This window comes from Acomys minous (assembly GCF_964271855.1).
Source record: "Acomys minous genome assembly, chromosome: 8".
Classification (NCBI taxonomy): Eukaryota; Metazoa; Chordata; class Mammalia; order Rodentia; family Muridae; genus Acomys; species Acomys minous.
In genome coordinates, this window is record NC_140489.1 from 94435057 (window position 1) to 94458767 (window position 23711).

Below are 23711 nucleotides of genomic sequence, written 5' to 3' on the forward strand. Positions count from 1 at the left end.
TGTGTATATTTATATGCCACCATGGTACATGAAGGTTAGGGGATAATCAGTGGTATCATTGATTCCTTCCTTCCATGATATGGGCCCCAGAGATTGAATTCAGGGCATCAGTCATGGCGGCAGGCCCTTTAACTGCTGAGCTACCTTACTGGACCCCTTCTTAAGCTTTTATAACATAAAAAGGGGTTTTGTAGAAAGATCGTAATTTTTCTATTCTTTAACCATTCTTCATAGTTGCGTACCATTGTTAATATTCCGTTTTTTAAAAAACACCTAAAGAAGGAACTTAATACAGTATTTTCTCATTTTAGATTATTTACAATATAAAGTAGTGACTCATTTAACATTGCAACAAATATTCTGTAAAGCATTTTGATTTATACTCACAACATGCTTTTCAGAAGAGTTTTAACTATATGCTATTTCCTTCACATTCTTTTTATTAGAGATTAGTTCACTTGATTTTCATAACAATCTCTAAATAAGTAAATTAAGGCTAAAGATTTAATGATTTTCCAATGTCCTGTAGGTAGACAACAGCAAAACTGTAAACCCCCTAATTCGTTTTTATATATACGTGTGTGTGTGTATATATATAGTATATAAATTATATACTATAACTTATTCACATTACATCCTGATTGTTATCCCCTCAATATTATCTTTCCGTTCCCACCCTCCCTCCCTCTTCTGCTCCATCCCCCTCCCTTAGACCTCTGACCGGGGGACCCTCCTCCCCCACTGTCTGGTCACAGCCTATCAAGTCTCATCAGGATAGCCTGCATCCCCTTCCTCTGTGTGCCTACAAGGCCATCCTGCCAAGGGGTAGTAATTAAAAGGGGGACACCCCCATGTACAGAATGAGCTGCCCATCGGCTACATCTGAACAAGGGATCTAGGTTCTCTGCGTGCATTGTCCTTGGTTGGTGCCCCCTAATTTTCTTCAAGTTTTTCTTTTTAATAGTAATGTAAGAATACTCATTTCACTGAGACCTCAGTGACCGGGACTGTTAATGTTTTCATTGTATTAGTTTTCATGTATATGGAAAACAGTTTCTAAGTATTCAGACTCGTAGTTTTTGATCACTTGTGAAGCTGAGTATTTTCCTGTCCATATGGCTCTTATAAATATAAGCTGCATTTATGTTAAAATGTCATTCCATAGCTTAGTTATCAGGTACTGTTCATTCTTAATAATGGTCATCTAACAGACTCCCTCGGTATGATTGCATTCCCACAATAACCCTTCATCCAAATTAAACGTACATATAAAATGTTTAGATTAATAATATCTATGGATAATACACTAAAGTAGAAAATTAATGACCACTTACTTCATTATTTCCTCCCGATCTCCATGACTAGCATGTTCTGCCTGTATTTTTTGTCTTAATCGATTAATTTCTTTGTCTAGAATTGATGCAGATTTTTTTACTTCTATCCGCTCTGGGCAGATCTGTCTTGCTTGTGACATTTTCTCCTAAGAAAATAGATGTTTAGATCTTAAAATTCTTCCTTGATATGGTAATTCATTATACTAATTCTACCAAAATATGCAAATTAAAATGACCTTCGATTTAAGACATGCATTTACCATCCACATTTTTTTCTTAAAGATTTGCTATTTTTAACTACATATATGCCCATAAGTACAGGTGCCTGTTGAGGCTAGAGATGTTGGATACCCTGAGGCTGGAGTTACAGGCAGTTGTGAACATTACATATGAGTGCTGCAGAGCAGACTCAAGTCTTGTGGATGAATACAATGCATGCTCTTAGCTGTTGAGCCAGCTCTCTAACCACCATTAATAATGTTTCTATTCATATTTTACATTGAAGAAGCAAAGTGTTATTAGTAATGCTCAAGAAAAGTATATTACTACATAAAAGATTAATAATTTATAAGAACTCCACTACTTCCTAGTGAAAAAATGTAAAATAGTGATAAAAGAATGCTGAGATTGGTGACAGCTTTTGGTGTACTTTAGCACAAACTTTGAACAAAGATTAATAACTTATAAGAACTCCACTACTTCCTAGTAAAAAAAAATGTAAAATAGTAATAAAAGAATACTGAGGTTGGTGACAGCTTTTGGTGTACTTTAGCATATACTTTGAACAAGAGAGGTATGGAAAACACAAATAGACATCTTGGGTATATGCAATGAAAAATGCTAAATATTTTCTTATACAATATCAATTTTATATCATAATCTACTGCATTATGTCTGAAACACATATGGAAACAGATTAAGAGTTTCACTCATTTTTCTTATGCTGTAAAGCAAAGATGGAATCCACTATGTACAATAGGACTGCCTTCAATTTATTCCCTAAAAACACAGTGGCTGCTTAGCTGTGAATAGGTAGAGTGGGCAGGAGTTAAGCCCTGTCAGCACACACCCCAGAGATGTAGGCATAGTCCTGATACTAAGTGGCATACACTTATTTACACATGCCAACTGAGAGAGCCATTGTCTCAACAGCTGAGACACAATGAAAGATTATCTGGCCTAGTCAGTGCTTATAGTCTGAGAGACACTAAGAACAGAAGCACCTGTTACCCTGTAAGAAACAAAAAACTCATGACATTTTTTCCCCCTAGAAACATGACACTGAAGAAAATGGGTCTCAAGAAGAAAATGAGAAAGACAACATAGCAAAGTGGAAGGGAAGATGGGAGCAAATGAATATAGTAGGGAAAGGAGAGCAGAGAATAAGGGAGGAGAGGGGGAAGAAGACGACTAACCAAAAAGAAAAATGCATGGAAATCTCATATGAAAGCCTCTTACTTTATATATAGCTAATTTAAAAACTAAAAATAGAGGCTGTATGGAAACCAAATACAATAGACACTTCTTAAATATGTATGTGTGTGTGCGCGCACATATATAACCTAAGTCACTAAGTAAAAGGGGAGACGAAGTCTCAACTAAACATTGCTTGCCACCATATGAAACCTTCAATTCCAAGAATGGGTTACATCTAATCAAACTTTCGGACAAAAGGCCCTCTTGGAAACTTCCAAACAAACCAGGCTAGTGCCAAGGCTCTTGGTTGTTCCTCATAAACTGATGATAAGAACCTACTGCTGAAAACATCTACACAAATCACTAAACATGGAGAAGTGTACTGGTGTCTACCTAGAGCCTTGGGGTGTCTACCCCAAATGACTAGTGTTTGTGGTACTGGAAGGTACTCTGCACACTGCCACTGGGGAAAGGTAAATACCAACCCAGCTATGGTCTACAACAGTGACCTTCATGGAAGATACACTGGTACAATGGTGGCATAAAAGCTGAGGTAACTAAACACGATCTGACTGGAATTAAGGCCCACTCCATGAGATGGAATCTATACTCTGTACTGCCTAATGTCCATGAACCTGAGACTAGATAAGACATGGCCCAGGGGAAAACTAAACACTACTGTTCTGCTAAAGGAACATAACAGTATAATGGCTCCTGCTATCTTTGTCAATCAGGGCCTTGCTCAGGCATCATCAAAGAAGTTTCCGCTTGCAGCAGATAGAAACAAATAGAGACCCCTAACTGAACAATATACAGAGTGAGAGACCTTGGAAAACTCCATTCTAAATGGGATGTCTTCATCAAATCCCTCCCCTCAGGGCTCAGGAGCTCTGCAGAAGAGGAGGCAGAAAAATTTTAAGAGCCATAGAGAATGAAGAATACCAAAGAAACAAGGCTACATGAGGACTGACCCACATATGAACTCACAGACTGTGGTAACATGCACAGGACTTACACAGATCTAAGTAAGATGGGGTCCCTATGCTGAGACAGAGCCCCCATACCTAAGCCAGAAGCTAACTCCAAATAACTGCTTGCAAAGGAAAATTTAGTTTTTTTTCCAAGAAACTCACACTGGCTATTCAAGTCATACACACTTAAGGGTAAGTCCCATGCCCAGCAGTAGATGGCCAACACAAAACAAACTCATTGAAGGTTTTGTTGCCTCTACTGCTTTGTGTTTGGGATTTTTGTTTTGTTTTGTTTTAAACTTTAAAAATCTTTTGCTTATACATTATGGTTCTCATTTTGGTTTTTATGGGTTTTCTGTTTGGGAGAATATATCTTAGTATCTAATGTGTTCTTATGTTTTCCTTTGGTTCTTTTTCCTATTCTGGTTTGATAATTATTTTTAGATGTTTCTGTGTTTTCTAATAAGAAAAAAAATGTGTGCACTTGGGTGGGAAAGTGGGGAAAGGAAACCTTAATCAAATTATATTGTATGAAAAAAATCTATTTTCAGTGAAAAAGTAAAAATAACAAAAACTTAAATTATAAGATTCTTAATGATTTAAGTTGAAGATAAGATAATTTCAAAGGAAAAACAAGACCAAACCACTGGATAACCTGTAGCTCCTTTTCCTTCATGTCCAGTTCTCTTCTCTTTTTATTTAAGGTATCCAAATGTTCTTTCTGTTTATCTTCATAATGCTGTTTTCCTCGTTTCTGGCTATCCACTTCAGAGTCAGCAAGGTTTAATTCATCCTGTTTCAACAAAGACATAAAAATCTATAAAGACAAGATCACTAACAGCAGGATGGGTGCTCTGGGGCTTTTGGGAATAGGGGACAACAGAGTTCATAAAAGTGTCCACATGCATTTTTAAACAAGGAAAAACATCCATTCGGCAAGATCTCAATGATCAGTCACAACCTCCCTAGACACCTCTGACTAATACTGCAGACACTCCCACTGGCAAGAATACTTTATCTGGCAGCTGCTAACATACCACAGCGGGAGTCTTAGGAATTGAATTATTTTGTTAGAAAATCATCTTGGTTTTTTTAGTGATAGCTAGTGTGACATTCTGCGAAGGAGGAAAAGCTTCCTAGTAGTGTTTTATTACAAGCATGTTTCCCAAAGGGAAGTATTCCTTTAAATGATTTGAAGCCAGAGCAAAGAGATAAGATAAAAAATTCTTATTGCAGCTGGAGAGATGGCTCAGCGGTTAAGAGCAGTGACTGCTCTTCCAGAGGTCCTGAGTTCAATTCCCAGCAACCACATGGTGGCTTACAACCATTTATAATGTGATCTTATGTCCTCTTCTGGCCTGCAGATGTACAGGCAGACAGAAAACTGTATACAAAATAAATAAATAAATAAGTTTTTAAAAATTGTTTTTCTTCTACTTTAATGTTTAAATTGTATATCCTTAGTAACCAGTTGATTTACCAGTGAATTATGCTTTATCAATAAAATTTCAAATTCTGAAAATAGAAAATTACTCATTGAAATGGCATGGACAATAAGGTGCAGGATAACAAATCAACCAAACAAGGCTTAAAATTACTTATTGGTTTTATAAATGATTAACTTAAAATTATAATTAATTAATTAAATTCAGCTCACTTTATTTCCACAAATCTAGTTACAAATTAATTTAAAGGAAATCAGCCCAGAGCCATGACTTTACTCCTACCACTCAGGACACTGACATGTATTGATGTGTTAGTTCAAAGCCATCCAGGTTTACAAGGTGAGACCTTGTTTCAAAACCCAAAAAAAAAAAAAAAAAAACAGCTTCAAATCTACTACAAGGCACTGATAATTGGGCTAAGTAACATTTTATTTCAGGCTGGCTTTCACAGCTGCTAATCCATGAGTAACTAAAGGAAAGATGGAAAGATTCAGGCAGGGACAGAAACAAAGGGCATACAAAGACACGTCTACGTCTGCTGTTTCTGGTGGATAAAGAAGTTAAGGTTATGATCCAATTGTTTATTCTTCTAAATATAAGAACGGAGTATTTTGTATTAATTGACCTAACTCAACAATATATATGTTTATAGTTACACCTATCCAGTAAGGATCTTTAAGTCAAGATTCAATGTGTTTGTTGGATAGTAAGCTGTAACATAAAAAGCACAGAAGACAGAACAATTATATAGATACCTTAAGTGGATCTGCTAGCTCTGATAATTGATTAATTTTCAATTTAATTGTATCATACTTGTTTTCTGCTTCAATTTTTAGACTTTTAAGATTCTCCATGTTTTCTTTTTGTTGCTCCATATTTTTCTCCACCATTTGCATTTTTATCTTATTTTCCTCAGCTTCATCTTCCTGGTAAGATTTTAAGAACACAGAATTAAATACAAGTTATGCAACAGAATAAAATCTATAAGTAGTTCTGAAGAGGAAAGAACAACGGCAAAACTCAGAACTAAGATAAAACAAAGTATTTTCATACTCTAAATGGGAACTTAAAAGTAGAGCAAAAGGGTTCAAAAGAAGGAATGGCATTTAGCAGTAAAGTTAAAAAAAACACTGTTTAAAACAACAATAAAAAGTATATTTATTCCATCTTCTCTCTTACTTTCGAGATATACTTAGCGTAGATCAGTATATATTTGGACAATGTGGTAGTGGCTAAGTTTAAAAAAAAAAAGATATACTCTATGCCTTCAAGGTAGTTTATCAATTAAAAGACACACACACACACACACACACACACACACACACACACACACACACACACAGAGGAAACATGATTACTAAGAAAACTCAACCCTCAATAACCAAAATGCTGCAGTACAGGGAAGTATTCCTGTTTTCCTCATTGCAAGTAATATGCTGTCATTCACTTACACAGAACACCAGTTATGTGGCTTGTTTGTTGCATTCCAGAGAAGTGTAATCGAATGTCACAAACGAATAAAAATACTTAAATTCAGAAAAACATATAAAACTTAAGATAGAACATGAATCTGAAAAAAGAAATACAAACAGCCCAACTCTGACTGACTGAAAAGGTATTCCTGACCTCTCGTCCTCCCACAGGAACTGGCTAATGTTTACCTTATGTGGTAGAAGAAAATTCCATTATGCATGCAAGTCACATACACAAAACCCAGAATTCTGAAGGCCATACTTCAGGTAAAATCTGATATATTTTATGAACAGTGATGGCAAGCATAAAGAATAGTTACAATTAAAGGATCTTTTAAAAAGTGAGACTTATAGGCCACTAAGTTACAGGTTTATTCTTTAACATTTAAATTGAAGTAAAGTATTTTACCAAGGTTGCAATATCTACAGATTGGTGTTCTTCTATATTCTCAAGTTCCCGAATTTCAGAAATATTTTTTCTTATTTTCATCTAAAAAGAAATTTAGAATTTTATAAAAAACAAAATCCTTGGAAGAATATATTACACCACAAACATCCACTATGCTTATAATACAGTGAGATGTAATAGTTAACAATGGGATACACCATTACTAAATGAACCAGAGGTGTGAGCATACATGTGCACTGCACCATGATCACTCCACTAATCCATTTCTACACAAAGATGATATAAAAAAAATCCACCTTAGCATTCAAAATGACCACACTGTTGAGTCGATGAGAGAAAATGCTTTTCTAAAATACCTAATGTTTCAAATTATTCAAAGATTACTATATACATCTCGTGTTTCCCAAAGACCCAAATAATCCCTGGGAGATCTGGAAGTCCATGTAATCCAAATTATTTTAAGAAAAGCACTATAATGTTGTCCACCATTTTTACTAATGCTTTCAAATTTACAGATAGCTTATAACTGTACCCAACATTATCAAGAAACAAAACTTTATTTATTTATTTTTTTAATCTATGTACTTAATGATGCAACATACACGTGCTGGCTAGTTTTATGTCAACTTAACACAAGCTAGAGACATCTAGAAGAAGAAATCTTCACTAAGAAAATGCCGCACCAGACTAGAGTGTAGTTTATTGATTGGTGATTGATGAAGAAGGACTCAGCTTAGCATGGGCAGTGCTACCCTGGACTGGTGGTCCTGGGTGCTCTAAGAAAGCAGGCTGAGCAAGCCTTGAGGTGAAAGCCAGTAAGCAGCGCCCCTCCATGGCTTCTGCATCAGCTCCTGCCTCCATGTTCTTGCCTTGTGTTTCTGCCCTGCTTTCCTTCAATGATGACTGTGATGTTAAATTTAAGCTTGAAACAAACCCTTTCCTCAAGTTGCTTTTGGTCATGGTGCTTTATCAAAGCAATAAAACAAACTCTAATTAATTAAACATATAAATGAAAGTTCTTCCTAAGGGAAGCTTGAGGACAAAATATTTGAGAACATGAATGACAAAATTATACAATTAACTTTGAAATGGTAAGCTGGAAAAACCAAAGACTGTTATTTACCTTTATTTCTTTATAATGTAGTTGACATCTTCTAAGAAGTTCTTCATTGCGTTTAATATCCTTCTCAAGGGCAGACAGACGGTGCTGAAGATTTATTATGTGGGCCTTTTTATTTTCAATCTCAGTCTCCAAATCACTTGATAGAGAAGACAAAAAAATGCTCTTAATTCTCATAGAGATATAGCTCCATTGCAAAGTTTATTTGTAGTGACTTATTTATAAAACCCTATTCTATTAAACCAGTTGTATAATCCTATCAAATTAAGTTATCAAGTTACCAGTGAAAACTAGCAGAAATGTCAAAATATCACCTAACATTATTTTACTGATTTGATTAGCAAATATTATAATATAAATTCTATGCTCCAGGAATTATTCATGGTATTAGGTAGAGGTAGAAACAGGATGAAGACTCAATCCCTCAAAAAGAAGACAGCTAGACTATACTAAAACATTAAACGTGAATGACAAGATACTTTATGTCCTCACAACTATAAGAACACAAATATGGTTCTGGAAGAATGTCTTTACCAAGTAGGCACATGCACACACACAAAGATTGGTGACAGGAGATTTAAGAAAAAGTTTAACAATTCTTGTTTAAGAAAAAATTCTGAGAATGTGTAGGGAGTGGAGGAAAAAGAGGACAGAGATGGAAAACAAAGATGAAAGATACCAAAACAACAAAGGGTCTCTCTGTGGCAGTCCTGCAAATGTTATAATTTCAATGTTCTGCACTATTATTTTACACATGGAAATAGAATATCTGTCATGTAAGGAGATATACTAAGTATAAGCTAAGTATACAAGTTGCTTGTGTGAGATGAATTCCAAATAACGATCAGTCTCTAATTCTGTACTGCACTTTGCTGGTTTCCACAGCATTGTTCATGTATAAATTACCCACCCCCTCTTAGCACATTTGGCAAGCACTAAGTATTTGTTGTTTGAAGGAACAAATGAAAGCATAACCTCTGAAGTAAATTACTTCAACAATATCTATCAAATTGTTTTACCATGTAGTTCAAAAACACACAAGCCATCAATCATTCTAAAAGTCTGCTTACACATCATACCTGCTTTCCTAACAAGATGAAAAACTAAACCAAGTGCCACAACATTCATTTGGTGTTCCCCACCCCCAAGCTTTTTCTACTGCTAATCAATACATTTTAAATTCCTAAAACCTTGCAATAACTTCATGCTACTTTTAATAATCACATGAAAAGTATTCAAGATCTGAAAATGAGAAACCTCAACAAAACCCTCATTTCCTAATACTGACCCTTTGACTTTGCACAACTTTCTTAGCTAGCCCCTCTTGTCTCCTTCCTTTCTTCTGTAGCAGGGCTGGAGGATGAATCCTCATGCGTGGTAGGCAGTATTCTACTAATAATCCTTTCTCCTCAGCCTCCAAAGCAGCAAGGATGGCACCAGCACTAGCCTTTTATCTGAAGTTAACTTATTCTAAATACTCTACGCCATTAACTCAAGCGTAAGCTATCATTTTATCAAATGGAATTAGTTTATTAGGAAATCATGATGTCTACAGTATCAAAAACTGTTTTCTACAAGCCCCGGTACGTAATTAAAACATGGTTCTTTTTTAGGTTCTCAATTTTCCTAGGCCTATGTTTTAATTTTGTCAACTGGCCTTCTTTCTTGCTTTCACAAACAATGCAACTCTATATATGAGACAGATAAGTAAGTCTGTGCCTGTATGTAGCCCAACACTCTGGACTCTTGCTTTAAAAAAAAAAGAAAGAAAGAAAGAAAGAAAGAAAGAAAGAATGAAAGAAAGGAAGGAAAGAAAGAAAGAAAGAAAGAAAAGAAAGAAAGTAAGTCAGACAGACAGACAGGAAAGTCACTGTAACTCAACGCTGCAGCTCATGTGCATTCTTTTCAACATGGAATGCTTCAGATGTGCAATCCTTTTTTGCAAGAGCCATATCAGTCTTCCCTGTATTCCAATTTCAGCACACATGCTACCCAAGCAAGCACTAATTTATTCTTATTACATCCTTACAGCTTGAAGATAGGTAACAATGTGTAGACCAGCTGCTGTTAAGGACATTTAATGTATTTGGTCCTCAATATTGCTGTCAAAATAACTGCTGAATTCCACATCTAGTTAAATAAACTTCTAAGACCAAACACTAAGATAAATCACAGAAAATGGTACCCAAAGGAGACAGTGGGAATAATATTGAAGCTAACTAAATTCAAACCTTATTTCAGAGTCCACATCTCTGCTTAGAAACTTGGGTCTTGTGCTTTCAGATGAATAATAACGTCCTGCAAAAACCTGGTCACCATCAGCAGTAAAAGCTTCTCTACAATTTTTGGGTGGCTTCTGGGACTGCATGACTGCGCGAGCTACAGAATTATTCTAGAATGGAAAAGAAAGTATATTTTTAAAAACACTGCCAAAGTATTTCAATGGATATACTCAAACTTTTACCCGCTGATTAGAAAATTCAACTATTTTTATTTAAACATTGTAATAATTCCCAAAATAATGTATTTATGAAATATTTTAAAAACAACCAAACTGGTAATAGTTCCTAGGGAAACAAAATGCACAAAGCAACCAACTCTATATTTTCCTATAGACTCTCCCATGAAATAAAAGTACAATAGTAAAACATATCTATGAACAAATTCAGTTACAAAGATCTTTAAACAGCAGGAACCACTTAAAACGTATGAATCACTGGCCTTACTTTGATCAGCAGCACTGTCTCTATGCCCCGCATGTCAATCAAGCTGTTGGCAACAACAGCATTGTCTATTTCTAAAGCGGTCAGAACGGTTGGAAACTCTGGATGGTAAGCAGCTCTAGGAGACAGAGGGGGACGGAAACATTAAACACAAGCAAATTTCACATATATAAAAAGCAAAAATAACTTAATGGGTAAACAGACTATAGAGAATATATAGTATCTGATATTTAAAAAAGATTTCTCCGTAAGGTTTATTTATTTGCTGAACAATTACACTTAAACAGTGTAAGACACTGTTCTATGCACATAAAAATACGAGCTCAAGTAATCTCTTGACAACCATAATAACGTACTTTATACATTCCTCCTCCCCTTTTTAAAAAAAATCCCGATGAGGACGCTTCAGGGAGCTTAACAAGTTCCCTAACATTGTAAGGATAGTTAGTTAAGTGACTAGGACAGAATTTAAATTAGGCAATACAAATTCAAAACCCAGACTTACAACCATTATGCTCAAAATTGATTATAATAGTTATATTGTTATAATTTCTCCTAAATTATGATTTTTCCTATAATTATGCAAAGATAAAAGTTAATTAAAACTGAGTAACTATTTCACTGAGTAACAGCAACTGGAAACAGCTCAGTAAGAATGCTGATCATGAAAGCATGAAGATATGAATTTAAAATCTCAGTGTCCACATAAAAAGCTGGACATGAAGATATGAATTTAAAATCTCAGTGTCCACATAAAAAGCTGGACACAGCTGTGAGCTCACCACTGACGCAAGCAAGTCCTGAGAGCTTGCTGGGCAACAATCTTCTCATAAGTGTGCAAAATACATCTTAAGAGTATCTAATACAGTCAACGTACTAATATTCTGATTTTTACATTAAATGCATCATTGTTATATTAACATTTCAACAATAGTTTACAAAGTTCTTCACAGACATAGACAGAAGTTCCCTTCAGAACATTTAAGTCAGCTAAAGATTATTAGACCTACTTGAGGCTCTTATCAATAGATGATCAACAATAAAAAATACTGGAATTTAAATCCTTCCACTACTTCAACAACTTTGTATTTTAGCACCATATACTTGATACTAACCAAAACACTGACTTTGCCATAAGCCAGACCTGTTTTATTAAGCTATAATTCCTAAGCCTGTTAAGTCTGAATATTTCATAAAGCCAGGTATATATTTTCTGCCAGGCCCTACTTTGTTTGAACTAATTTCTCAGCAACATCTTCAACTGGTTCTCCTGCCACATTCACAAATTTAAAATTTATATACTTCAGTTGTAATAAAGGCAATCTTACATCTATAAAGAAGTATTATTAATTTAAAAAGGTTCTGCAGTTACCATTAAGTTTTGTATCTTAAGTGGAATATCATTCAACTTCTTTCAGTGATTCTTAGCAGCTGATTTAAACTTTTCAGTCGCATAATTCCCAAGCCTCTTACCCATCTCCCAAGGCCCTCATTCTCAGCATATGGACTCATTTCCTCGCCCCCCCCCCAAGAAAACTGGTAGTACACTACACAAAGTTAGCTCACCTTCTCATCCCTTTTACAGTATACTGTAAATCAGGGTTGCTAGACTTTGCTAAGTCTCTGGAAACAGGTAGTCTGAGCAGTGATAAGCATTCCCCTGCCCCAGGGCCAGTCACAGAGCTGTCCGTACAACTGCTCAGGACTACACTTTCTGGTCCCAAAATAAAAAAGCATAAGCTGGAGATGGCCTACTGATAAAGATTGCTTGCTGTTTTTACAGAGGACCGCAGTACCCATATCACGTGGCTCACAACTGCCTTTAACTCCAGTTCCAGATAATTAAACACCCTTTTCTGGCACTATGTACTCATACGGACAAACCTCAAGACTCCCTACCCCATTATAGTTAAAAAGTGAAATAAATCTTTAACTAAAGCATGCATTCTCTCATGTAACTTTATACCACAGCTTCCAACTTCCCCATATGGCACCCACCAGGCACGCAGATCACCAGCTGAGATATATAGCAGTCCATTGGGTCATTTTCAATATAAGCAATTAAATACTTCTGTCCTTAGCAAATGCATTAGTTAAACGGCTAGTAGTCACTTATCATCTCTGTCTCACCTAACAAATGACTAAAGGATTCTCCCATTTGAACTATGCCTATATTTTATGATCCATTTTACTATTGCTTAGAAAGAACCAAAGGCAATTAAGTGTTTGTACACAAATTTACAAAATAAATGAGGTAGCATTAGACTATAAAAAATAATCTAATCAGAAATAGGATTTATGGCAAAAGTGAAGATGGAAAGGAATCTCAAAATGCAATATTCGACACATATAGTACTTTAATTTCACATTATTTGTTTTAGTTTTATGGTGAGTTTCTTGGGTCCTAGGTTCAAAATATATCTTGAGTAATCGCAACTAGAGGTGTACACTACCATGCCAACCTCACATATCTTTCTCTATAAAGAGGACTGATCAGAGACAGTAAGAGTTCTGGATACCACTCCCTTGAGAAGAAAACACTGTTCAAACATCCATGAAATACCTTTCAATCGCACATATGATTAAGTAAAACTAGAGACAGTATTTATTTGATTACCTAAGTCTCACATCATAGACCTCATTCCGGAACTCAGAAACAATTATCTGTGGCCGAGAGGTTCCTGGTGGATAAAATTTTTTCATCAATGACTGAAGTACTCTCTCATCAGCATGATTATGGCAACAATAGGCTTGCAGAAGTCCTTTTAAGCAAGATTCAATGGCCAAAGCAAGCTCAGGGTCCCGTAGATGAATGCAAGCACCTAAAAGTGATTCCCCACAAAAAGATTCATAAATACTTAAGTAATACTGTTCTACAGAGAGATCACTCCCTAGAACTTGACTAAAAAGTTGCTAAAACCTTAAGTAGAAACAAGTGAAAATAAATTAGCAGGGACTTTTGAACTGGAAAAGGACTGGAGATCCCACTGTCTAAATAAAGTAACAAATGAGAAGAAAGCCAAAGAGTATATGAATTGGAGAGGAACTGTTTTTGTCTCTTTACTACATCTTCATGTCAGTAGGTTGTCAGGTTACTTGATTAAAATTCCCTAAATTCTTTCTCGTCTATTTTACATTTAATTTAAAAGAGAAAAAGTAAAGGTAGACATTTAAAGTGATTTTTCTTATTATGTTTAAAACTGTGAGCCGGGGGTGGTAGCATGTGCCTGTAATCCAAGCACTCAGGAGACAGAGATTGGAGGATCAGATTAAGAGTTCAAGACCAGATGTATAAGACTCTTTCCTACCCCACTGCCAAAACTCCTAAGTATAAATAAAGTTTATACTTAACTATATAGCTAGTTTAAATAGACTATGTCTTAGAACTAAGGACTTATATAAACGATATTCTCAAAAACAGTGGTAAATACCTAAAGGGCCGATAGGTTTATGAGTAAACTGTCTCCGTCTGTAAGCATCATCTATTGCTTCCAGAAGAGCTGGAACATGAGGACCAAATCTTTTTAGTCGATCAGTTTTACTATCTTTCAGTTCTTTCAACTGTCTCTGATTATAGTTTAGTGTATGCCTCACATCTACATCTTCTCTCCTAAAATACAAAAGCAGAGAAAGTTAACACTTTATGTGCTAAGTTATACAGAAATATTAGGGCTTTGTTCATAATACTTCTACGTTAACCGATAACCTTGCTATGCTTAAAAATGAGGTTTTTATTTACAAATAATTTAGTTAGCAGAGAAAAGTCAGCAGTACCCAAAACTCACATTAAAAGTGATGCAACTATAATAGACTGAAAATCTCAGATTGTCAAAATGTGTAAGAAAGGTCTTAGAAAAACAATTTTAATACATCTTTATCAGTTCAAGCACGAAGACACAGGCCTTTAATCCCAGCACTCAGGAGGCAGGTGGATCTCTGACGTGGAGGCCAAGCTGGTCTACACTGAGCTTTTCCAGGACGGCCAGGATTATATAATGAGCCACTGACTCAAAACAAATTAAGTACTTGACAGGCAAAGGCAGGTGGATCTCTCTGAGTTTGAAGACTGCCTGGTCTACAAAGCGAGTCCCAGATAGCCAAGACTACACAGAGAAACCCTGTCTCGAAAAACCAAAATGAAACCAAATCAAATTAAGTCAAAAGGATTTTTACTGATACCACAAAAAAAGTTCTTTCTCCTCATATTAACAGTAGAACTACATGATATTTAAATAAACTAAAGGCATAAACTTACTTAATTCGGACATGTTCTTGTTTGTCCTTTTCTATAGCTTGCTCAAACTGTTCAACCTCTTGATTGACAGTATTTTCCTGATCTTGTAAGACTTTTACTTTCTCTTTTAACGAGCAAATCCTTTTTTGCCTTTCCAACCGCTCTGGTTCTAAGGATTGATCAGTACTAAGGAGAGTAATAAAACAAAAGAAAAAATATGTTAAGTAAAAACCTAACATTTAAAAAGAATCAGGGCTCAGGGGTGTCTGCTCAAACTATGGCACTACCCAAGGACAATACAAGTAGTAAACATCGAACCCCTACCTAGCCAATGGACAGGGCATTATCCACAGTTATGTGAAGAGCAGGGACTAACTCTGACATGAACTCTGGTGCCCCATATTTGGTGACCTCCTCTTGGTGGGGAACCCTAGTAGCACTCAAAGAAAGAATAGGCAGGCTACCAAGATGAGTCTTGATAGCCTGTGACCATAAAGTGGGGAAGGAGATCTCCCTCGGTCATAGACCTAGGGGAGGGGAATAGGGTGGTGTTGGGAGGGAGGAGGAACGGGAGGATCCAAGTGATGGGATAACAAATCAAATGAGTTGTAATCTGAATAAATTAATAAAAAATAAATAAAACATTTGGGGGTAAAAAGAATAAGCCACTGTAAGAAACTTTCACTAACACAAACACAGACAATGCCTAATTATTAACTACTCCACAATGCCTAATTATTACACAGTGAGGTGACTTTGGAAATACAATGTTACTGTGTTACCTTTTCTTCAGCTCTTCAATTCTTTTACAAAGCTGTTCACCGTCTTTCTTTAACGCTTTATATTCATTTAGGGAACGGTTATATAAAACCTAACAAAAAAATTAAACATATTTTAGTAACACATAGAAATACACATTCCATCAATGGCTATTTGAAGACTATTTGAAACCATGTTTTTAAATGAGTGAATGAGACTTATTTTGATCTAGAAAGACACTACTTTAAAAAAAAAATTAACAGACAAGGAAAAGCTAATAGAACAGTCATTATATCTAGTAGAGTTTTTCTATTCTATGTTAGGAGATCCTCCCACCTCAGCATCATTAAAGGCTCTTGTCCTCGTAATGACATCCGTTTTCAGTGCCATGCATTCTGGTGCTCGTGCATTTGTCTCCTCGCTAATTTTTTCTAGTTTATCTTGAATATCTTTGTAGTTCTTTTCTGCATCATTAAGTCTCACCTTTAAGAAAAAAAAATTACTGTTGTTATTTTCATTAAGTCTCACCTTTAAGGAAAAAAAATTACTGTTGTTATTTTCCTCATGAAAAAGAAGATACAAATCATGAACAGTTCACATTCCAATAAAATTAATTTTACTCAAGACATCAGGTAAGGGCTGAGTGAGATGGTTCAGTAAGTAGGGCAGCCACTGCCAATTCTGACAACCAAAGTTCAACCTGACAGCTGATATGTTGAAGTGAAGTGACTCTCTTAAGTTGTCTTTTGATCCCTTAACATGACAAAAGGAATCCATGGATGCCATAACATACATGTGTGTGCACATGTGCACATATACACACAACAAGTAAATAAATTGGATTAAGAGTTATTAGGCAATCAGTTATACAAAATTATAAAATATAATTTAATTTTGACCCACAATGAAATAATGTCTTTAAATGAAACTATTTAAGAAAGACACAATTTAACAGAGAATACATAAAAACAAATACTAGATAAAGTATATCCATTTATATTATGAAAGCATAGGAGGGGCTGGAGAGATGGCTCAGTGGTTAAGAGTGTCACCTGCTCTTCCAGAGGTCCTGAGTTCAATTCCCAGCAACCACATGGTGGCTCACAACCATCTATAATGTAACCTGATACCCTCTTCTGAAGATAAAGCACTAATATGCAATAAATAAATAAATAAATAAATAAATAAATAAATAAAAAAGAAAGCATAGAAAAGAAATTATAGGTATGCCAAGAAAAAGTTAAAAATGCAGCATCTGTGCTGACAGCAAAAAGGGTAATTAATTAGTGTACCTGGACATAGGCTGAGGGAAAAGTTCTAGGCAAAAGACACTAGAGCATATACAAAGTTATCAATATCTACTTTAGAAGTTAAATATGTCAGAAGTTAAACTGAGACCATCATGATATGAAATGAGATGATGGGAAGGAAAAATAATAGATAGCTAAACTACATAAAAAAGATAATGTACATATTTGCATGCTGAGAGATCCAAGATGAACACACATGATGGAGACTAGGACCTGGCTGGGAGCTACAGACCACAAGACCTGGAGGGCCCTAGGTGAGAGGGGTGCACACAGAGCAGAGCACAAGAGGCCCATAGAGGACAAGTGCCCAGTCCCCAGAGTCTGGACCTATACCCACCTGCAAGCTGCATGCAGCCGTGCTCTATATCATGGACTCCACATCTGGGACTGAACTGTGGGGTGGTGAGGCACCAGAGTCTGGATCTGATGGCCTGGGGAGAACCCAGGAAAACAGGTGGATCTGACCTCAGACCGCCCTACCAGTCCACAGAAAGATCGAGGAGCCAGCGACCACAGAGGCTCAGTATCCAAAGGCCCGCGCAGCCTCTCGTGTTGTGCAGTACCTGCACTCTTTCTCTCTCCCTCTCTGTCTGAACTGTGGGCTACAGAGAAACAGCTTCACTGTCTGCTGGCTCAGAGGGAGCCCAGAGTGTGCATCTGGGATAGATCTGACCTCAGATAACCCCTCCAGTTGACGGAGGAGCCCAGGGCACTGGCGGCTATGGACACGTTTTCCAGCTACAGCTCTATAGCCACTCTCAGGTTGACTGATCTAAGGCTGTACTGTCTGAATGGTCTGAACAGATCAGGCAGAAACCTAGCCAGCTATCCCAGAGTACTACTATTCCCACACACTTGAGCAGAACTGAAGCGGCTTGGGTGGAGGCCTAGCCAGCCAGCCACAGCCCGGGTAGGGGCTCCCACACTCTGGGGAGGGTCTGAACTGGCCTGAGGGGATCGAGAGGAAACTTAGCCAGCAGCCCCAACCTAGGGAGCCGGCCCCAGCACACCCAGCAGGGGTTCCCCTGCTCTCCTACAAACAGATCTGGCAAGTGGCACAACTGGTGGACTGAGCATAGGCTCCCAAAGCCCCAGTGCCTGAGGGCAGGGTTTTCAAAGCCCAGCCAAAGGCAGGATAACCTGCTTTATCTACACCACTGATCCTTGGTCTACAGAGCAGCAGCACCTTCCTCTGCTGACCCAGTGCAGGGCCCAGGGTGTGGAGTAAAGTCCCCTGGAGCTGAAACTGGGTCACCTGTCTGATCCATGGAAGGGTTCCCTATAGACACTAACCAAGGAACTGCTCTCGTCCACCAGTAAAGGACACCAGAAACTACCTCGCAATGGCAGAGAAAGCAAGATGACTAAAGACCAGCATAAAAAACACAAATAACAAAAAACAAAACAAATGGCATCTCCAGATCACAGCTTACCCAAAGAATTCAACGCTGGGAACTCAAACACAACTGAAGCACAAGAAAATGACCTCTAACCCTTAGTAATGAAGATGGTAATGGAGGAAATTAATAAAATTCATAAACAAATGCAGCCAAACAGATTGAGAACATTAAAGGGCCTAACGAGAGGAAATGAAATCACTGGAAGAAATTCAGGAAAATACTAACAGATGAAGGAAATAAGTAAAAGAGTTCAAGATCTGAAGATGAAAATGGAAACAATGATAAAAACACAAGACAGGAGAAAGCTGGACACAAGAGAACTTAGAGAAGAAAGCAGGAAATGAAGAGGTAAGATTCTCTAACAGAAAGAATTCAAGAGATGGAGGAAAGAATGTCTGGAGTAGAAGATACAACTGAACTTGATACAACCATCAAAGAAAATATTAAATCTGAAAAATTCCTGAAGAAAAAATTCCAAGAAATCAAGGACACCATGAAAAGACAAAACCTGAGGATAATAGGAATTGAGGAAAGAGAAGACACCCAGCTCCAAGGCCCTGAAAATATTTTCAACAAAAATCATATAAGAAAATCTCCCCAATTTAAAGGAGATGCATATAAATATACAAGAGGTCTACATAACACCAAATAGACCAAAACACACTCCCGCCACACAATAATCAAAACACAAATATACAGAACAAAGAAAAAATATTAAAATCAGCAAGGGAAAGGGGGTAAGTAACATTTAATGGCAAACCAATCAGAATTACACACGACTTCTCAGTAGAGATCATAAAAGCCAGAAGGGCCTGGACAGAGGTTCTGCAAACCCTAAGAGACCACAGATGCCAGTCCAGACTACTATACCCAGTGAACCTTTCAATAACCACTGATGGAGAAAACAAGATATTACACGACAAAAACAAATTCAAACAGTAGCTATCCATAAATCCAGATCTACAGAAGTTACTAGAAGGAAAACTGAATAAATTACTTTTTTAAAAAAAGTTTTCTGGCAGTTCATGCCTACAATCCAACACTGGAGAAACTAAAACAAGAGGAATACAAATTTAGGGCTATACTTTATGACTTGGTAAAGGAGGAATGAAGAGACAACAGAAGGGAAGGAAAAAACAAGGCAAACATCTAAGGAAATGTTTTTAAATAGTTTTCTTTTGTTGTTGTTTTATTTGTTTTGCAAGACAGAGTTTCTCTGTGTAGCCAGCCCTGGTTGTCCTGGAACTCATTCTGAAGACCGGCCTGGCCTTGAACTCAGGTACCCCTGCCTCTGCCTCCTGACTGAGTACAGAGACTAAGAGCATGCACTATCAACTGCCTAGCTAAGCATGGTTTCCAAGTTAACAAAAATTTAAAGTTTACATGATATACTATTTCTTCAGAAACCTTCTATTTAAAAGTCACTCTACAGACAATATTAAAGTTGTGTCAAAAGCTCTGCATAAAAATGATAGGAAGGAGATTGGACAGATGGCTCAGCAATTAAAAACATCTACTATTCTTACAGAGGACCCAGGTTCAATTCCCAACACCACATGGTAGCTTAAAACCATCTGTAATTTTAGTTCAAGAGAATTCAACTACTTCTTCTGGCCTCCATGGGCATCAGCAACACATGTGGTTCACAGACACACACACACAGACCAAAAAAAAAAAAAAATCATGCAAATGAATTTGATAATTAAAAGATGAATTGTATGAAAGATATATAATTATTAGATAGTCCATACCCTCTTATAATTTATTACAGAAATACCAAATGCTTACACAAAAGAAAGCCATATAGCTTTCTTCACAACTACTAACTTTTGAAAATGAGGTAAGTATTTATTACTCAAATTGGGTTTCACTATCCAACTAGAAATACCTCTGAAGAAAATACTCAAGGACTTCCTCTACAACAAGCTGAGAAGTAAGACCCATAGGATAAACATATTTGGAAAAAATTTTAGATTAGTTTGTCAGAAAGAAAATCTGAGGTAAGAGAGGTGGGAAGGATTGATCTTCCATTTATTACCTGAAGAGGGAGTGAGAAACCTAGCCCAAAAATTGCAAAACAAGTGTACTATTTATTGCTACTATTTTTTCCAATAGAACCCTTAAAAGTAAAGATATCTGTGACCTTCAAGAAAGACTAGAAGCAGTAAACTGAGGAAGATCCTATTCTATACCATAACTATGCCTAGGGGCAGAAATGTCTTAAGCAAAGGAGAATAAAATACAAAGACATAAGTAATTCACACACACAAAGTAGAATGAGGAAGGGCCACCTTATAAAGTATTGCTTCTTAAACTGAATTGTAAACCCATGTAACAACAGGTAAGTGAAATGTGGGAGTCCCCAAAACCGTTAACAGTAAAATGCAAACAAATGACCAAAAACCAAAGGAAAATCAAATGCATAATGAATTTAAGGTGTTCCTGGTAGTATTTGTACAGGCTGCATTATGCAACTCCACTGTAGGCTTAGTTTTCAACACACAATATGTACACTTTGCACTACATACAACATAACACCAACAAACCTGCCTAAAATACGCCTCAGCTCAGGTTTGAGAGTTTATGTTATAAACCACACTTTTTATTGTATATGTAGTTTTCTGTTCTTATAGACACATAATGGTTTAACTGTGGAGAACAAAGACCCTAAAATACTATATCAAATTATTTTGTTAAGATATTTACTTTAAAGTTTGTTCTCTGAGGGGCCAGAGAGGTCACCCAGGGTTAAGAGTACTGGCTGCTCTTAAGAAGCCCTGGGTTCACTCCCCAGCACCCTCACGGCAACTGTCTGCAGCTTCAGTTCCAGAAGATCCAACACCCTCACAGACACACATGCAGGCAAAGTACCAATGCACATGAATAAAACAAACAAAATTTTTTTGAGTTTCTGACTCCTATTTCATAAAAAACAAAAAAAATCATCAAAATATTGTTAAAAATTCTTCCTTGAGATTAGAACAGAATTTCCCAACAATTACGGAAATGAACCTTCTGCTACTTTGTAATGCATATTTATATTAAAAGTGCCATTATCAGCATTGATGACTATACAACAAAGGTATCAGTCAACTACAAAAAAAGAAAAAGGGAAAAAAAAAGATGCTATATGTCCCACAGTATCAAATACTGAGCCAAGATTTAATTCTTTATGTAAAAATAAACATATACACCCATCCTATTAGTAAACAAATTTGCATTAGTCTTTAAGGTAAAATTGTATGTTCACCAAAGAATTATTTTAAAACAAATTTCTTTAGGATTTAATATTAGGTGATAAGGGGTTGGGAGTAGAAAAGTTTTAATAAGCTCTACCTATAAAGATCAAAGTTCCTCCTTGAGCATGACAGTGCAGGAATCTCATGTAGCAGCAGCAGAGCCTATTAATATACTAAAATCCACTCAACTACACTTTTAAACAAGTGAATGGCACAGTCTATGAATTCTATACCTTAGGAAAGGTCTTCACACTAGAACCCAAGGACATGGCCTGCTGAATAGTTTTTTTAAAAAAAGGTCTACTGGAAACCCCCCAGGTTCAGCATTTGCCACTCTTATCAACTTGTACATGTATGTGGAAGATCTTAGCACTTTAAAAAAAATTTTAGAGTAATATTTTCTAATGAGACTTTCTATCTTAGTTAAAATCCACCTGAACAAACCTTAAAAAGTTATCTAATACAAACTCTACCAACAGAAAATATCTCACAGGAAATCTAAATTCTAGATCATAAATTACAGTTCCCTTAAAGTTCCTCTGGGCTCTGTTTTCACTTCTAATTTCTTCTGTTTACTGATATTTAACTTTAGTGCTACTGTATTTGACAGCTGTTTCAGAACTATTTCTCATTTCTTCTGTTTCAACTCCTTAACAAAGTCCCATTGTCCACAAGTGTGAGAAGTCAGCAGCCCAATCCTCAGAAACCATTACTACAGCCAAATACAGTTCTATTTCAAATGACAGTTGCAGTTGCTATGCAGTCTTTGCGAAAGTATAGATTTGGTCCAAGTTTAACAGATTTGAGTACAGATAATACACAGGTGGTCTGTAGGTCATAACCAGTCCCAGCAATATCATGACTTAACAGACTCTATAAGAGCCTCTAAGTACCTGCTGTTCTTCCATTTTCCTGTCAAGTTTGGCAGCTCGTTCTTCTCCAATTTTGATATTATCTCGTATAGCATTCAATTGTTTTTCAATTTCATTGACCTGAAATCCAACCATACACCTAATTATTACAACTAACAAATAGGAAGTCTGTAGATGTTATATGAATATAGATGAACAAGAGTGAAAATTACCACTGCCCAAGCCATTTCATGTTTCAAATACTCTAAATTAGTCTTCATTGTACTTAAACCAGCGATATTTTGAAAACGTTCTTCTTTCTCCAAACACTGGCGTTTTAGTTCAGTAAGACGCTTAAAAGAAAAACAATTTTTTATGAACATCAGAAAGAAGCATTTTGTGCATCTGTTATTTAAAAATGATGTCTAAACTGGTACACAACAGTGTCATTAAAGTAATAATAAAGACTTTAGACCTTTGGCATACTTAAGCTAAGTACAAAAATTTTTGCTAAACTTTGCAATTTATAAATGACCAAATATTAGGAGCAAAGGATTACACGTTCACGTCTTCAAGATTTCTTCTCATTTTCCATCTTAATTCCTTTTCTAAATATCCATATCTTCTTTTTTCTCCCGAGACAGGGTTTCTCTGTGTAGCCTTGACTGTCCTGGACTCACTTTGTAGACCAGGCTGGCCTCGAACTCGCCTGCCTCTGCCTCCCCAGTGCTGGGATTAAAGGTGTGCCCCACTGCTCAATTCTCCTCTCAAAGCCAGACAAGCCTGATCTTCCAGACAAAATGTAACACAAATCCAGAAAGAGAACAAGTCCTCATTCTCTATTAATAATAAATGAAATAAATATAAAATGCTGTATCATTAAAACAAGCTATTAAGTGGTTCCTACACCTCATAGTCTTCACACCTGTGTCGACAGTCTCCTTAATTCACATTTCTATATTCAACCAGGCCTTAACACTGTAATTTTACTTTGATTCCCTATGCAATTCAATCCTCTTCCTTTTTCT

The 23711-nt window shown here is 36.4% G+C and overlaps 1 protein-coding gene across 4 annotated transcripts in view; it reads right to left on the reverse strand.

Annotated features, from left to right (window-relative positions):
- The window catches only part of SMC6 (structural maintenance of chromosomes 6), a 59730-nt gene that overhangs the window by 15041 nt on the left and 20978 nt on the right, over positions 1–23711 (reverse strand). For all 4 annotated transcript variants that reach the window (XM_084791868.1, XM_084791869.1, XM_084791870.1 and 1 more), the window contains 14 exons: positions 22917–23036; positions 22726–22824; positions 16220–16366; positions 15907–15995; positions 15146–15310; positions 14322–14500; positions 13508–13712; positions 10894–11008; positions 10399–10559; positions 8171–8306; positions 7048–7128; positions 5922–6092; positions 4377–4514; positions 1335–1480 (listed from right to left, as the gene is read on the reverse strand). In XM_084791868.1, coding sequence (XP_084647994.1) covers positions 1335–1480; positions 4377–4514; positions 5922–6092; positions 7048–7128; positions 8171–8306; positions 10399–10559; positions 10894–11008; positions 13508–13712; positions 14322–14500; positions 15146–15310; positions 15907–15995; positions 16220–16366; positions 22726–22824; positions 22917–23036 — 1952 coding nt within the window. The remainder of the gene's footprint in view (positions 1–1334; positions 1481–4376; positions 4515–5921; positions 6093–7047; positions 7129–8170; positions 8307–10398; positions 10560–10893; positions 11009–13507; positions 13713–14321; positions 14501–15145; positions 15311–15906; positions 15996–16219; positions 16367–22725; positions 22825–22916; positions 23037–23711) is intronic.